The sequence below is a fragment of the Gasterosteus aculeatus genome, chromosome 1 (genome assembly GCF_964276395.1).
Source record: "Gasterosteus aculeatus chromosome 1, fGasAcu3.hap1.1, whole genome shotgun sequence".
Lineage (NCBI taxonomy): Eukaryota > Metazoa > Chordata > Actinopteri > Perciformes > Gasterosteidae > Gasterosteus > Gasterosteus aculeatus.
Window position 1 is genome coordinate 9,307,175 of NC_135688.1, and position 17,993 is coordinate 9,325,167.

A 17,993-nucleotide genomic window follows, 5' to 3' on the forward strand; every position below is an offset into this window, starting at 1 on the left:
TTCAGTTCTTATTTGATTTATGTAGTTAAACATGTATTAACAATCGATCACATCTTGATTTGACTTCACTCAGAGATTACAAAGACAAATTATGAAATCCACAAACTCCAAATATCTCTCTATTACTCCTATGCTTATGGTGGAGGGTGTACAGAACAGCACAATACAAAAAAAAACATCAAAACATAATGGAAGTACATTCAGATAACTAAGGCACACACCATTTCGTTTTTTTGCTAAAACGATAAAACGTTAATGCTTAGAAAAGAGACCTTGTATGAGCGCTGCAAATCAAATCTCCATCAAATATATCGGAAAATAAAGGCAATTAAATACGCCACTGCAGATGTCAAATAATTCTATGATAACAATCGATTAAAGTCTGAGCACATAGTCGTCCAAAAATTCCCTTGTGTTTTCTGCCTGGACAAGATACGTATGTGAATACCAAATAGATGAATATATTTCTGATAATAAATATTGATTTATGGGAAATGCAGGCTAATTCCCACAATAAATATAACAACTCTGACAAAACTCTTCACACTTAGATCCATAAATCAAATACAGGTATTTTGTACAATATGTTTTGGAATGAGTTTAAAATTATTTTGCAAAAACACCGAATGGGATTTTTTCTTCCATATTTTTTTTTACTGAAGGTAAACTGATAACAGTCTGACATTTTAGGTGCTAAAAACAAAAGAAGAAAGCTTGATTTCACAGATTTTTTCTTTGTCCCGAGTCTGAGGCCACTTGGTTGTTCTTGACAGTCACGTGTGTTTGTCTAAAAGAATTAGAGGAAAGAGAACAGACATCTCCAAAAAAAAAACATTTTATGCTGCTGGACAAAATAAATGTAACTTCAGTAGTGAGCTGATGAGGACGCTGTACAGACAGCTCACAATTGACTTCAATCATCTCGTCTCTGAGACCTGAAACACGACTCATATTATTTGGGAGCTATTGGTGCAGTAACACCCACAACACTATACTTTTTAAAACTGGTAATCGCATAATCGTAAAAGTTACGCAATTCAAACTGTTCCTCTCCGCGTATCCCTTTACACAAGGGAAGTCGAATTAAGCAAATCCTTTAGCGCAGGCTCTGGAACAAACAGATTTAAGACCGCAAGCCAAAATGTACAGAAGTTGCTATGACGTAGATTAAACACAGTAATTGGACACATCACACACTTTCTCAGGAGTCCATCCCAACCGTCTGATGTGACTTCATCTCCCTGAGAACAACTCTACCACAATCCTAACATTTGGACATGACTGAAAATGTTGTAAACTGCCTCTTCTCCAGCATTGAGCCTTCCTTCAGAGCGCCACCGCGGCGTGCGACCAGGCCATGAAAGTGACATGTGTTCACGTGTTAGTGGAAAGTTCCTGGGTTTTCAGTGACACAAACTACATCGCTGTTGTTTTTCAACTGCGCATTTCACACGATTTTCACACGAACGTGTTTTCAGCTGCGATAGCTGCGTAAAAATGTGTCGTTTCAAAAAAACGGGTGCGAGCCCTTTACAGACAGGTGTCACACAAGTTTTTCTCGACATGGAAAACTAAGACTTTGAAATATGCCTTTATTCAATATCAATTCAACACACAAAAAGTTGAATTTCTTTGCGCTTTCCCTTGCGCGTCCAGAGGGGAAAAACACAAACAGATCTCCTTGGGAGAAGCACAAAGCCATCACTCTTTCTTCCCTTCGTGACCATTAGCAGCCACCGTCTCTAGTTGGTCCGTCTTGGGTCTGTGCCAGCTCTTGCTCTTCCGACGGGCAAATCGAACAATGTCCACCATAAACACCCAGGACAGCGCGTACATGGCCACCCCCCCGCACTTGATGAAGAATCGGGGTCTCGGGGAGATCAGCTCACAGTACAGCATTGTGCCTCCCACGAAGACTCGCATCAACACAAACAGCAGCACAAACAGGACGTCCACGACGTCCCCCAGCCGCGTCCCGTAGCGTCCCGTCTGTTTGAGGAACCAGCGGGCCTGCAGGAGGGGGTTGGTGATTTCGCTGCCAAAGAGCACCGCGCAGGACTCGATGCCAGACTCGCCCAACCACAGGGTGAGCAGGATTCCAAGGATGCTCATGGTGTGGTGGGCCAGCATAACGGGTCCCTCTGTGCGGAAGTACACACACCAGGCCATATCAAAAATGAAGTATCCCAGGCTCACCACCATGGCGCTGATCTGCAGGGGAGTGTTCTTAGTACCTGGCAACAGAAATAAAACTGCTTTTAGTGGGTATATCTTAAACACGAGAGAACAGTCACAAGTGAAACGCACAGTTGTTACAGGAGCACATCGTTGTTGATACCAACACATTGAAAATTAGCCCTTCTGATTAAGACGTTTGTTACATAGCGAAAGACAAACAGGAGAGGTCAAATTATTTGGTCCCATGTCTGAAAATCCCTCCAATTATTGGTTTGAATCAAAATGTAGCAGTTTCAAGCACCATTCCTTTTCGACGTGCTAAACAATGTGGAGCTGAAACGATTGACAATAAATGCATCTGCAACTATCCCTAACTGTGTTGATCATTTCAGTCCACACGGGGTTAAGGTGTCCTACCTGGATAGGTGAAAGGCCAGGGCCCGTCCACGTAGCCAATGTATCCTGTGATGCAGACGGCCAGGATGCCGTGTGCCAGCGTGACGAGGCGACAGTTCCACTCGTAGCTCCTGGACCCGTTCAGGCTGCACAGGATGAAGTAGAGCGAAACCCAACAAGAGATGCACAGGAGAGCACCGAGCACAACCACGGCCATCTTCTCTTCTGAGGACAAAACAAAAGAGGGGGGAACAAACGCTAAAACCCACGCGTTTTCACTCGCGAAAAGCCGTCTCCTCAGAAGTCATCGAGCCAACTTTGAACGGCGCTACTCGGAAAGGCGCATCTTGCGCTGTGATATCCCTTTACAGTAGGAAGACACTGCATTACCGTCCTCGGTCTTGGACTGTGCAATCCTTTGTAAGAGAGCAACAATCCGCCTTTGCTTGAACTATAATAGCACTACAGTTGGCCGGCCCAGGGTCTGGTGGGGTGAGGGGGACGTCTCTTCTTCGTCTGCCATGACGTTTGTACTAGGAGGTGAGACCATGCAGATGGTCTGGAACAAGATGTTCACTTGAGTGTCAAAGACTCGAAGCATTTCAAAAGTAGGTAAGAGGTTAGTGGGTGCGAGGCCTCAGACCGCTCTTACCAGAGGACGTTCTTTCTGTTCTAATTTAACGCCACGCGTGATCATGATAAAATGTATTGCTGTTGACTATTTGTGCAGATGTCACGGTGGCATCGTCACATTTAGCCAGTTTTTAATTTTCTGGCAACATTCAAAATAGGGTGACAACTACAACATGTTTACTCTGTTAAAGATTTTAAAACGTCAAATAATAGTGAATATGTATTCAAATTGCTTGTTCTGACCAACCCAACAGTTCAAAGCTCAGATAGTTGGTTATATTTTTAATTAATTAATCAAATTGGAGAGTCATGGAACGTCTTACGTTCGCTTGAAAAAGAATGATGAATCCAACAACACAATGTATTTAGAATTTCTCCTGTGAGTTGGAGATGTGTGTGTTCTGTCCAAAGCAAAAACAAACAAAAAGACACAAACAAATCCAACATGGAATCTAACCAACGAATAAATAAAGCAATACAAAGTGAAACCATAGTTCACATATTTCATATGTCCGCAGCAGCTTAGAATCATTCCTGACATCTTGTGGTTGAGAAACGTGGAGGTCACAGGTAACAAGAAGACACGTAACTGGGACATTCAACCATCACGTCGTCTTCATGTGTGGCCCTTCGCTAATTCGACAGCACCCAAATGGGTGGGCCCCCCCACCCGTGAAAGGGGATGCTCTCCTCGGTAACGTTACCCGGTGTAGCTGCGTCAGTTATGCTAGCACAGACTAAGCGGCATCAAGCTAGCGCTCGAGGCGCTAACGGCTCCTCTTTCTGCCGGAGAACCGTCGCGCGTTCACCGGCGCAGCGGGACACCATTACCTCTGGTTCGTGGACACGTGACCGGCCTCTTCGTTCACATCCTGCGTGGACGTTCTCCCGTCAGCCTATCTTTCCGTGAGGGTCTCTGAGGGAAGGTGTCAAAGGTTGTTGTTGTTGTTGTTGTTTTTCAGGGAGCGGACCCGGTGACTGCTGTTTGTCGCCCTTGGAACGCGCAGCCCTCTTCAGCATCCCCTTATTGCCCGTTTCGCCGGATTCCGCATGCGGATGTTGCAACTCATTCGAGTCGGATTGGTGGGGATGTGCCTTGTTCTGTTACCCCGGAGTAAACTGCGGCAGAGAGATTACAGCGGCTTCATTTATTTTATTTTTTAAAGAAGACCTGTTTCCATCCTTCCTGCTAAGCAGTGGGAGGTCGCCTCATCTTGCTTTGAGCAGTGGCGACACCGTGTGGTCAATAACAGGAACTACAAACACCTTCTCTGGCGGGGGGGGGGGGTGGAAGGCATTGTTCATTCATTATTTACAATACTAATGGTCTTACATATGTGATAAGGGGCTGAACAGTAGTGTTACGGTTGCAGAGCTTATCTTCATGACTCACTTTCACGCTTTCACACACGTTGCTGCAGCCTAAAGGGTCGGTAATGTTTTACACATTAGCACAATTGTTTTTCAAGTTAATACAAATTGAACATCCGGGGGCATCTTGGTTGCCGAGGGTTTTAAGATGCTGATTATGTTGCCCTAACATTCCCCATGGAGTGTATCCTACAATCTTTTCTAATGATGGCCTTTCTCTTACCATCCCTTATTTTCTGTCAGCCATCATCTGTAAATTGTCTATTAAAGACATGAAATGTACATTAAATATTAAGAAAGAAATCATTCTGACGATGAATGCAGTGCAAAGAAAGACTTTATTTAAATTTCTGTAAAAATCTTATATGGTACATTACCTAACTGCTTAATTGTATCCAGCTTTTTAACAACATTTCTCTTTTCACAGAAAATCTATAATAACAAAGCAAAGATATCAGCAGAAATGTTAAGGCACTTTTTCACAAGTAAAGGTCACGAATAGAAATATTCCACTCATTTGGTTCTTTAGTTAGCGTGACATACCAACTTACAAAACAATGTTTAGATATGGCAGTAAAGTGAAGATGGATGTAAGAAGAAAAATATATATATTTACTTTATTCTACTTCTCTTAATAACTGACAAAAAATGAATTTGGTCCCACAAGTTATAGAAATGCTTCTTGAACTATGCATGAAATATTATTAGGGATTTGAGCCATATAAATTATAGCCCTTTAACGGCTGAGATGAACAAACAAAACTGAAAAGTAAAAGCATTTAGTAAACTGAAGAACGGTTTAACCAGAAGATGGCAGCATACGTTATTAAACAGGCCATGCTGAAGTTTTAGTGAATACCAGCATGGAAAACAACCACAGAGAAGAGTTCAAGACACTGAAACGTTGGACCCTTCTTTTGACAGTAATGCCTCCGACTTTGGCTTGTTTGGCACTTGGAAAACAGAACTAGAATGAAAGCGGTGGGCATGAATGATATTGATTGATAACTATCATATCTAAAAAGAAAATAAATGTGTCCATCCAAACTCACGGTCAACCATGAAAACTTGTTGTCAACAACATAGCGTCCAATGAGGACGAGTCTAGAAACGACCTCCCAAACTCAGAGGTTCAAATGTTCTGACATGTTACTGAGGGCCTGTGGTTTTGACTGGAAGAGCTTATTTAATGCAAAAATATACAAAAGTCCTCAATAATTTCACTTTGCAACCAAAATAAATAAAGCCAGCATCGAAGAAGCATTTCCTGTTTTACCTACCAGCTGACGCGGTTACAAACAAACTGGCTACACACAGTTTTTCACAGAGCTTCATAGGAAAGAAAACTTCCCCAATCGAATGTTTTCCTTCACCAGGATGGTCAATTCTGTTTGTCCAGCACGTCTCCTGTAATCACGGTGGGACTCTGTAATCCCTTTGCTGGCGTTTCATTGACCAGAAATGCACCGTCCATCCTTGTGCATAACGTAGCTCGTTTGGGAGGTTCTGGTTGTTGACATCTGTAATCTGCTCCAATTATTTACTTCAGAAAAAAAAAAAAGGCACAAAAGTGACCGCTCCTTTGCAAAGTCACATCGTGGTTCACCACGATATGTATTGTTTCCAGAAAAGGCTTAAAGTCAGTGGGTCCTCCATGATCAACGCGCTGCAGCTCTCCTTCCTCAAAACGTTTTGGTCTTAATTGGAACCTGAAATGATTTCAGTTTCAGCTTGAACATCTGCATCTCCCCATCTGAGCAAGTTTAACTTCAGATCCACACAAACCGAGTTTCGATCGGATCAGTTTGGCTGGGAGAAAACAAAAAAAAGTACTTCTCTTTTCCTAAACCACCAGGAACCAAATGCTAGGTCTCTTCGTCCCATAGGCACAACTGTTTTTGGGGAACATAGTAGGTGAAATGGTAGCCCTTGCTGCAGCTCTTTATGCCACACTTGTAGGTCGAGCTTTTTCCCGTGGTGTCCCGGCTGCGGCAGTACTTCAGCAGACACGGGTACCACTCCAGGCGCAGGCTGTACGTACAGAGACAGGCCTGCCACAAGTCTTTAGTAGAGTGACACGCCTGGAAGCCGGGCGCCTCGGCCGCCTGGGGCAGCACCTCGAACATGGAGCCGTCCACTCCTGCAACAGACAGACGTGGCAGGATTATCAGACGAGTCGCGCGAATCACCGATGAGTTTGTGCGAAATCGAGGCGAGCAGGACAAAGTGGTGAAAAAGGAGGGCGTTAACGCGGTGAAAGGGCAGCTTTGTTATGCAAAGGAGATGCTGGTGCGATTCCCTCAGCTGATAATGGCGCGGAGCGCCTGGTGAACCGTGACCGTCGACATTGTTTCCCCCTGTAACAGTGCCGTCGGTGGACAATAGCGCTGTCATTAGGATTCTCCTCAGCCGGAATCATTTGGACACCGTTGCTGTTACAATGCAGGGTGCCGCTTTCGAAAAAGGCCGCTAACGGCAAACTGTTGATGGGAATGTTCTAATCTCGGCAAGTGTGATAATTGTACTAAATGTTTGCCGGATATTTCGATTGATTTACGACGTATCGAGTGGAAGACCGAAAGGAATGTAAAGAGACACAGAGGAGGGTAAACACAGATAGCAGGAACAGTAATACAGCCTTATCTAGAAAAAGCAGGAGATAGCTCTAAGATCACCAAAATGAAGTTGGGAAGAGGCGTTTGGCAGATATAAACAGGGCCGATGGAGAGCACCTGGTCGATAGAGACTGACAGTAAAGAGATAGAGCGGATAGCCAATCTGGGGGGGGGGGGGGTCGCTGTCAAGAGAGACGAGAACAAACAGGTGAACAGAGAAAGAAAATAAAGACATCGGAGTGCCAATATGCCACCACAGAATTTACGGTTGTTTTTCGATGACATGCCAAACACTAGATGACCCCTGACCTTTGTCCAGCCAGTGCCTGACATCAGACTCCCTGGTGTAGATGGCCTCCCCGGCCTCACTGCACATGTTGTGAATGTGGGCGCTGAGCTGAGAGGCCCGACTTATGTTGACGGCGGCGCTCATCTCCAGCTGCTCCAATCCTCGCCGCTCCTCTGCCAAGCGAATGGCCTGAGGGTTTTTCTGTCGCAGACAACACAAATGATCAGCGTTCACACGCACAGCTGCTCTAAAGCAACACAATAAAAACAAAAGAAGCGCAGATTTTTGCAAATCGTTGACAGGAGACACGGCGCATAACCTCTGCTTGACGCCATGACATCATACCTGTCTGAGACGGGCCATGGACTCGCTGGGGATGATCTCATTGCGGCCCAGGCGAGAGATGAAGCACAGGGCCTGGTACTGGCTCTGCCCCCTTTCCAGCTCGCCCAGGATCAGCGCTCGGAATATCTTCACATCCTGCGAGACATAAAGGAGATCAGAGATGACTGGCTGGACGGGTAAACAGAGGATTCCCAGAAGACATTAAAGTGCTGCATGAAGCCAGGCTGTAACAAGGTACAGTTTATGTCTCTGCAGACGCGTCCAGATTGCAACAAATATTCTTTCCATTCCGGCAGTTCATGTAGACAGAGTAATTCAATACGTGGAGATCAGAGGGACAAACGTCGGCCTCCTCTGACAGTTTGTTGATACTTTTGTCTGTAGCTCTTCACGACGTCGCTGCAGTCGTGCTCTGGTTATTTGTACCGTCAAATTAAGGCTCCGGTTTGACAAACCTACAAGAGTTTCCTTGCATGCTGTAAAAGTCAGACGCATTTTACCACACTGATTCATGTGGAACTGCGGAGGTAGGAAAATAGTGATAGTGGAGAGCCCCCCCCCCCCCCCCCACCCCCACCTAAAAAAAAAAAAAAACTTACTGCTGAGAAGTGTGTGAGAGATCTGGCGCCAAACCCAAGGCCATAAAGAGTTCTGTGAGAGGGCATGCAAGGCATGATGGGAAGCTCCAACAGTGAGGGGGGGGAGCAGAGCCGCAGACCTGTCCTCAAATTCACCAGACACCCCCCTCCCTCCCCTTGCTGGCTACAGCTTCAAGACAGATACACGGTCGCAAACACCCCTCCTCCACTTTTCACACACCCGTCTGAAGCAAACCGGCTGCAGAGGAGTAGCAGCTTGAAGGCTTTCACTCCAGGCGCACGAGCGACCCCGGGAGAGATGAACCGCCCCGAGACGACACCCCCCGTCGACTGCACAGAGCGCCTTTTCCCCTCAAGTGTAGGGAGACGACTTTAAGACCTCCCATGTTGCAGACACATGGCGCTACGACATTGTGTGCATGTGTGTGTGTGTGTGTGTGTGTGTGTGTGTGCAGAGAGAGAGGGAGAGACGAGGGGAAGGCATTTGTGTCAGCCACATAGATTTGCCCCAGGGCTCCCTGGGTAATTACAGAGAAGCCGAGTAGCTCCACAAACTCCCGATTCTTTGGATCTTCCTCATGGGCAATGTTTAGAAGCCGAGATCTCCTCCTCCTCTCGTGTCATTATGTGTCCAGATTAATGATTGTCTACTTCTACAGAGCAGCATTTGTGTGTTTAGGCCAAAAGGTCAACAGGAGATCAGTCGTAAGTAGTGTGGCTTCTTCTTCTGTAGCTTTTCCGTCATCTGCACACAATAGATACTCGTTATCCACCAACTATCTGTAACCCTCGGTGCCAATAATTGAATCACACCAGGTAGAACGAAATAAAAGTTAAGACAGTCAAAAAGTCACCAGTCAAATAATAAAAGAAAATAAATGTTTAATTTTGGCCTTTAAATTGCAATAACAAACCAGTGCCAATGTATAGGCAGTTTATGTGCTACTGTGATTTAAAAAGAAAAATGCAGTAAAAACAATGACATCATCGTCACATCTCCTTCCAGACAGAAGCTGCTGGATTCAACTGTTTGTTTGAACAAGACAAGCCACACTTGTGCCTGCCTGAAAGCAGCGTATGCGTTCTCTGACTCGTTTGTGCAGACGCATTAGAAAAGTGTGGTAAAGGAAACAAAGAAAAAGAAAATCTGTGGGATCATTTCTTTGTCAGGGAATTATGAAGACTGAATATATTGGGATGTAAAAAACATTTGACAGAGGATCAGACAAATATGACAGAGGCAGGCGTCAAAGTTCCTGTGGACTAACAGGAGGGAATATCAATTCCCATGCGGGATTTCATCCGCGCTGCTCAACAATGCCCAAATATGACAGAGTCAATGCTAGTTAGACATTTGAATAGGAAAACACTAATTCTACTTTAGAACCTCATAGTCAAGTGGGCCCGCAAGAGCTGGAATATGAAGAGTAAGGCCATTTGAATTCACAACTACTCCTTAAAATAAGTGAAGCCTATATCAGGAGAATGAGTCACCCAGTAAAAATGCATTTCAACAGACCTACATGAAATGAAAAGGTTCGCTCACCAACATTTAGAGAAAATCACCAGGTACGGACACAAAAAACTAAAAGGCTGACCTTTGCCGGTCTAGAAAAAGGCGAGTAGTACCATCATGAAAAAGGACATCGAGGCCTTGAGTTCACCTCCTACCAGAGTAACGTAAATGTCAGCTCGGCTATAAATAATTCACACAAGTACAGATTCCTAAGCATTGCTCCTTGACACCCAGGACGTAGTCCGTTTGGAGACAAACTACCACTGGCCAACAGCCAAACACAAGTCTGTGGGTAAGACTACGACCTGCTAAACAGAGGAGGGCTGGGAGGCTGTTTCATTGGTGGTTACCTTTGGTGGGTCAGGTTATTTAAGAGGTGCACAAAAGCCTATTCACACACACACACACACACACACTGAAAGGCTGCCATTTACAGTGACCGCTCTTCATCAGTGTATCCGTATCTCAGCTACACTTTTAGCTGGTTTCCAGGCTGCAGAAATGAGATACGCGGAGCCCTAAAATGAGAGAATTATCAGGTTATTTTCTATTAAAAGCAGTTAATCTAGTGAGAGAGCCGCTGTAACACAACACATGCACGTCCCACTCACAATTCTAACTGCCAGCTCACACTCCAATGCATTAATGGACATTCCAGCACACACACATACAAAAACAAACAGTGTGCCAGTAGCTCTCCCCTGTGCAGGAGGGCCTTCCTGTATTTCAATCCCCTCTAAGTCCCCGTCTGTTGATAAGGCTGATGGCTGGCTGCGGAGGACCGTCGGTCAGCCACGCTCTGATGGCTCATTTGGGATCACCGTGGGTATTTGAGTCGGCCAACTTTCAAGCAAGCCGACAGCAGTTTAATAACAACCTGATGACTCTTCTTTTTTTTTTTAAAGACTTTCTGCAATTTACCGAGCAAGACAAGCTAGAACAGCGTGCGGATTTACCCTGTTTTTTGATGGAGAGGATGTTTTTTTCCTGGGCAGCCCGGTCCAAAAGCACAGGTGTAGGGGAGGTGTGGGGGGCGGGGGGGGGGGATTAAAGATCATCTTGGGAGACGCAGGGGGAGAGAGGGTGACACGCACTCACGCAGACAAAAGGAGTGGGAGAAAAGCCGCTACGCTAAGAAATGCTTGAGTTGAAGCTAATTACATAGGCTCCAAAAGGAAGGAATGTGGAGTCACATCTGAGCCGGTCACACCTGGCTGTCCAAAGAGCCGACCAATTAGCAAACAGTGGCACTGAATGGACACTAAAAACACTAGAGGCCACAGAGAGAAAAGGTGTCCCCCTTGGCTATTGGATGGAAACTCACCGGTGTTAACATAAATACACACACAAAACACTCTCTTGTGTGGACTTTGAAAGTCTTAAAACCTGTGCAAAGTATGGGAGGACCGCAATGAGGGAACTTTTCATTCACAAAAAAATCTGGATGCAATTAACCAGACACCCACACAACTGTTTTTTTGAGGACGTTGCATTCAGGAAATGAGAGGGCCGCAAACAGTGGGTGCTAACAGGGAAGGAAATGAGGCATATGGATCAGGCGTAAACAATGGAGACGGCTACAGCCTCATTCAGCCGTGAGCTGTTGTCCCACAGCTTTCATATCCTGTTGCAGGGGACAAACAAATAGCTTTTTAATGAGGATGCATTTAAAATGGTCTAATTTCTAAAAGTTTCAGTTTAGTATGCGTGATCCAAGGAAAGGGGGAGGTCCGTTTTATTGACCTTTTTACAGAACTATTTGGAGAATCTTCTTTAAAAACAAGAGCAAGAACCAGAACAGAGAAAGGATGATGTAATACCCTCCATGGTGTGGAAACATAACTTATGCACCAGAACTGAATAAACTGTCACAAAGGTTGCGCAGTGAGATCAAGCATCTATTTTGAATCTTAGCAAGTTGAAAATGCAAAAAAGGACACGGCCATGAATTTGACAAATGGACATTTCAGTGCAGAACCGAAGCTTTAGAGGAGTGAGCCAAACCTTTTGTTGGTTGTTTTGTCACCAACTGCAAAATGAAATCCTCTGAGGTAAATAAAAATGATCACAACTGTGCACAATGCAAGCCCCAAACACGGCCCGTTGCCATACACCCTGATCTGTCCCCAATCTATCTATTATATATATATATATATATATATATATATATATATATATATATATATATATATATATATATATATATATATTCAAAAAGTAAACTCTTTATTGCTATATCCTCTATACCTGCATGGCTGTGTGAATGGGAAGCCTTTTCTTTATCGGCAGCATTACAGACGAACATCTGGCCTGCTGGCAGGAGGAGGATAGGATAAAGACATCAAGAGGGTCTGAGGGGCCGCGAGAGGCCACCGGGTGCCTACACGGGGCCTTGATGGGCCACAATAAGGCCATAGAAGAAGCAAGTTTGCTGCAGGGAACAAAGGTTGACGAGGAGAAAGATTAAGTGCGTGAGTTTGACTTTGAAAGGACCCACTGTCTGCACACATTGCAATGGGACAAAGTGAGCACAATACAAACCACCCACATCTGAAATCATTTTCAGGTATAAAACGTTATCTGTGCATTCGTTTCTCCCCGCAGAGTAATCCTTAAGCGGATATTCATGTCCTCAAATGTACAGTAGAGTCACTTTTTACAGAAGTAAGAGTCGTCTCTCCTACATTGAAAGGAGCCATAGCATGACAAGGGAAACATGTGGAGACTACAATTATTCTAAAAAGGTACTGTGGAACATAAATAACAACAAATACAAGCATATTTTGTGAGACGGTTGTCCAACAAAGATGATTTTTTGGTGACCAGAAGTTGAATCACCGTGACCTTTGACATCGGCAGAGGGGAGAACTGGTGTGCCCCTGCGAGGCGTCCTAAACGGTGTCTGAAAACGACAACATGTTCCTCATCAGGTGACACTTACCTTTAAAAACAGACTTTACAAGTTTGTGCAAGTGACAAAGTGCGATTGTGTTCCAGGGTAGAGTGGGAGGCGAGGTGTGGCCGCGCTGCGCTCAGGGAAAAACAACCGTCAGTGGCTTCGTGCGGCAAACAGCGCCTTTTCTCACAAAACGAGAAAAAAAAGGAGGATAATGGATTGCCAGCAAACCTCCCACACAGGAAAGTCTGCCTAATAGCTAATAAAGCCTCAACCCAAAGCCATTGGAATTATTTCCCCATGTGAAGCAGTACGTGAGGGCTGCGAGAGAGAAAGGCAAAATTGAAACACTGTTTCTCTCCTGTGTGTCCGCAAAGAAAGGCCAACCAACCTGCCTCCCCACCCCCGACTCCTTCAGATCCTGTATTTGACGGAGCACATGAGGGTGTGTGAAGAATCTCAAATTCATTCTTTCAGCAAGCTGGGCGTATCCATAAAGCCTCCGTGCTTTGAAGACAATCACAATATACACAGGAGCGAATTGACCTGAGGGTAAACGAGTCCCCGGCTCAAACACAATCTTGTTTATAAGAAAAAAATAAAGGAATCAATAAAACATTCTCACAGCGGCGCCATTGTTTACTAAATCTAGACCCATTTAACATGATAGTGTGAGACGGTGTGAGACACGGTGTGTCAAGTGACCTCCAACATCTGGTGCTCCCATGAACCATCAGCACAGCGAGGGGTCACTCTCATGCTGTGTGTACGCTGACACATTTAAAACTTTAAAATACTCTCTAAAAGTAGATTTCTTTGTAAACTGTTTGCTTTTGTATTAAGGACACAACTGTTTTTTTAAATTTTAGTCCTCAGTTATAAAGCTACTGGTGTAAGCAGCTTATGCATCGGCACAAGACAATGCATAAGCACATTTTCTCTGTTTTGTTCCAAATAATAAAAAGCAGCAGTTTTACATTCTGCAGAAATTGGACTACATGTTCCCTCAATCTCTGAATCAATCAAAACAGAATAAAAACTGTCGCCACAGCGGTTATATCATAGAGCATGGGACTACAGATGCACGGGGGCTTTGCACCACTGCATCCCCAAAATGAAACCTACGAGTGTTAACTGAGCCGAGAGGCCTGTGGAGTCACTTACATTCCTGCATTGATCAAACCCAGTCGTTAGCCATGAAAGCAAGACACACAGACTACAAAGCGATCAGCCTCTCTGTGACAAAGTTTCTACATCTGGAAAGACCCCAAAAGTGTGATACATTTCCAAGACGTGGATTAGGTTCAGCTCAAGGTCTTAGACCGAGTGGGACAATTCGTTTTTGCTTGTTTGAAGCAAAACGTCTGTCTGAAGAGGGGCCGTCTATATTAGGCTACAACAGTGAGAGGGATCGGTCTCGTGTTTCAATGAGTGTACACCGACATAGAGGATGTCATCAGGATATTACTTTTTGGAGCGGATTTGTCTGTAAATACGGAAATATTTAGATTACTATTCAGTCCCTAAAGACATGAGAAAGTTAAGACAACCTTTCAGTTACAGATTCACTACCGTAAAAGCTCTTTTTCACAAACATGATCAAATAGATCAAAGTTTTTTAGTGCCTTGAATTAAACAAAATATATATTTTTTTAAATGCTTAATTGTTGCCATTCAAAAGTGTTGGCAATTATTCGGTACAGCATGGAAGCTCAGTACCAGGGAAAGGGACGGAAGAGAAGAACAATGATGCAACAATAAAAGATTTAATCATTACTGCGATCTGCATGAAAAGACATACTCAACATGACATAGAGGTGCCATGTGCAAAGCTAAACCCCATCATCTTTTCCACATGTCTGCATGCCTTCGGAGCAAACGTAACCCCCCCCCAAACCGCAGCACAGCTGATTCTCACAGTGATTCATTGCTTGGACAAGTTCGACTAAACTTCCTTCTCACATCCAGCAGAGCGCTCGGCCAGCGTCTAACGACTACAGCATTTACAATCACATCTTTGCCACGTATTCACAAAGAAGAACAAGAGAGAGAACCGCTCATGTCATGAGAATTATTCATAGGAGGCTTTTAAAAAGATCCTAGTGATAGCAAAGATCGTAACATTCCCCTCAATCATGTATAATTGAATGGTAAAAACTAAATAATTTGCCAGCTTGCTTCCTTAATAATGAGTACTTGTACTCTACCTATCCAACACTGGATTTATGGTCATTTAGAAATCTCCAGAGTTTAACATCCCTGTAAAAGCACTCTTCATTCCCCATGCGTTTCATCCAAGCTGTATATCCGTGGCAGCTGGAAGTGGCGTCTCTTCCAACTTTCCATAAATCTTGGAGATACTGCACAAGTGAAAACCAATGAAAACCACATGCAGGAGAAATTGAGGAGAGTGCGAGAAGAAGAGAGCAAGAGACAGAAAGGGTCAGGGGGACATTGAGACCTACAGGGAGCCGAGATGGGGGGGGGGTCAGCCAACAGAAAAGAAAAGTGATCTGAGGGGTTCTGTAGCGTTCGTTCAAATAAACAAAACCATATGTGCATACAAACGAGCGCATGCATGGACGCGTGCGCGCGCGTGTGAACGGCCGCTGCTTCCCAACGCGAGCGGGAAAAGGCTCCATGGCCGCAGATCAGTGTACGTTTCTCTAGAACAGCGTGTCACCAGTGATTGGGGGCCGGTGGGGGCCGGTGGACTCTTCTCTTTCAACTCTAAATTAGCTGTTTTGGTTAGTCAACCAGACATGCAGATCAAAAAAGGTCAGACGTGCCCACTTAATCCTGGTAAATCTCCCCCTTCACATCTCCCCCAGCCTGTCAGCTTCTGTGTGACAGCAACCATCAGACACATGCTCTGTGAGCCCAAACCCGCTTCATGCACTTGAAGTTTTCCTTCCAGCACTGAAACGTGTTTGTCCCTGTGTAGTCATTGTCAAAAGTCAAAAGAAAATAAAGAAAAATGTGGGGGAGTCAGTGGGGGGAGACACTCGATCGGCTTGTCTACTTTTAGAAGAATGCTAAATAAGGCCCCCGATGATCTTCTCTGGGCTGGACCCATCAGCAGCAGCAGGGGTCTAAAGGCCGTTGGGGTAAGTGGACATCCACATCTAAAGAAGCAGCAGCTGCCTTGACCTCAGTGAAACTTCAGCTAAAAAGGGAAAAGGATGAATGAAACTTCTGCTAAGCTTCCCTTTAGTTGTTGAGCGAGTCTGCCACATGGGGGTTTAGGCCTTTGGGATGTTTAAAGACACCTTAGCTCGTCTTACGTCTAGATGAGATATGGAGGTGCGGTGAAATGAATTAAGGGAGGGTCTCAAGTAGGATCCACACACCAACCACACGTTGTTGGACCTTAACCCCGGGGGACATGACTGTGATTTGTTAAAAGGTCTGTTTTCTGGTCCATGTTGAAACACACAACCCCTTCTGATGTTGAGGTTTGATTTAAATCAAATCAGATCAGTGGTTGAAAAAGAGAAGACCGGATACTAATAAGCGACCCCACGGAGATATTGAGGGTCTGCCTGAGCCTTTAACATGCTAGAAACACGTCTTTACACTTTAAGAGCCCTGGGGGCCTCTCAAGGAGCACCGACGGGCCCCACATATCATTTGGGCACGAAAGACACCTGGACTCAGTTTAGACTAAACCCCCCCCGCCCTCCTCTCACCTGCTTGAAGTCCGCCACAAACGTGATCAGCGTCCCGTCTCCCTGCTTGAACTCCACCGATATCAAGTCCCTGTCGCTGTCCGCCTCCAGGACCTCCTCCGTCACCAGCCCGTCCGCGAGCCGGACCCGAACCCGCAGCTCGGAGCCGCGCGCCAGCGCGGCGACCAGCAGCAGCAGCAGCGCGCAGAGGCGCGTCAGCGTCCGGACCGGAGCCGCGGAGACGCGACTCGCAAACATCCCCGGAGACGCGAAAGCGAACGAGAGGTGGGAAAAGAAAACCGGGAGAAGTCCCACCGATCCGCGTTCATATCCCCTCACTGAAGATCTCGGGCTTTTGTTGTTGTTGTTGTTGTTGTTGTTTTACGTAAAGTCTTTTTCCTTCATATTCAAAGTGCAGGGGGTCGGGGGGGGGTTCTAGTTTGTCGGTCGCGCTTCCAGACGGTCCCCGGTGCGCCGGGCGCCCTCCGGACTCGCGAAGCCGGGCATGGAGATCTGGTCTTCAAATCTCTGCTCTTCACTCGTCCGACGCGAGTTCACTTCCACTGAAAGTCTCTCGCTCCGGCGTTGTTAAGATCATGCGCATTTCAGCTCCGTCTCTCCCCCGCTCACTCACCCTCCCTCCCTCCTGTCCTCCACAATCCGGCGATCGCACGTTGCTTCTAATTCAGCTTTGTGTTTATATCCCCGTCTCCCTCTCTCCCTCTCCCCCTCTCTCTCTCTCTCTCTCGCGCGGTCCCGTCACTTCCTCTCCGTCGGTATCCCGCCGCTCGCCTGGCCTCCAAAACTTTCTGTTGCGTGAGTGAGTGAGTGAGAGAGTAAGTGAGTGAGTGAGTGAGTGAGTGCGGTGATGGTAGTAAACTCTTAAAGCCGTACGACCACCCTCCCACCCCCCCCCTGGAGAACTCTGCCCATCCCCCCCCCTTCCCCCAAAAGGCCTCATGTGAGCCGACTGCACGCCGGCGAGCAGCCTGAACTAATAATACCCCCAACAATTCTGACAAAGGTGTCGTCGGGATTTGTAAATCACAGCCTGTGTCTGCTGCCTTTGTCGTGTCGGGATGAATTTATAAACTGCTGCTTAAAACAATACTTGTTATTAGCGATGCAGCTAAACATGGAGGCGTCAAGTTAAACACGGGTTATGTCACACGTTGGTTTCACCATGTCATCTTGGAAAGGATCATTTTTAATAAGTTGTTCTAACATTTCATCACAGGTGTGCGAAATGACCTTTGCTGACTTTTACTTGTACCAGTTTTAAGAACAAAAGTTGTTTCATAATCGAGCCATAGAACAATGTTCCTTTTGAACTCACTCTTTTTTTCTTTTTGTTTTCTCAGTTGAATTTACAACCTTTAAAAAAAACATGCCTCTATTTGTGTTGCGATACCCTCTGAAATAAATATCAGTCAGCCGTCCCCTTTGATGACAACATATAGGGGATTCACAGATTCCAGCTAAAGGAA

At 45.5% G+C, this 17,993-nt stretch overlaps 2 protein-coding genes across 4 annotated transcripts; both read right to left on the bottom strand.

The window, feature by feature from the left end:
* tlcd5a (TLC domain containing 5a) lies at positions 1-4,473 on the bottom strand. 3 transcript variants are annotated; one of them, XM_040180062.2, is made up of 3 exons: positions 4,039-4,473; positions 2,596-2,799; positions 1-2,234 (listed from the first exon to the last, which is right to left on the bottom strand). In XM_040180062.2, exons 2-3 carry the CDS (start codon positions 2,789-2,791, stop codon positions 1,702-1,704), a joined length of 729 nt encoding a protein of 242 aa, XP_040035996.1. In that variant the 5' UTR covers positions 2,792-2,799; positions 4,039-4,473; the 3' UTR covers positions 1-1,701. The 3 variants fall into 3 exon arrangements, with proteins under 3 accessions (XP_040035996.1, XP_040036017.1, XP_040036006.1); XM_040180083.2 differs by having other exon boundaries at positions 1-2,141; positions 4,039-4,435; XM_040180072.2 differs by lacking the exon at positions 4,039-4,473 and having other exon boundaries at positions 2,596-3,125.
* A 424-nt stretch (positions 4,474-4,897) lies between these two features.
* On the bottom strand, positions 4,898-17,423 carry oafa (OAF homolog a (Drosophila)). Its single transcript, XM_040180051.2, has 4 exons — positions 16,528-17,423; positions 7,828-7,962; positions 7,503-7,683; positions 4,898-6,718 (listed from the first exon to the last, which is right to left on the bottom strand). Exons 1-4 carry the CDS (start codon positions 16,762-16,764, stop codon positions 6,444-6,446), a joined length of 828 nt encoding a protein of 275 aa, XP_040035985.1. The 5' UTR covers positions 16,765-17,423; the 3' UTR covers positions 4,898-6,443.
* Positions 17,424-17,993: the final 570 nt, after the last annotated feature.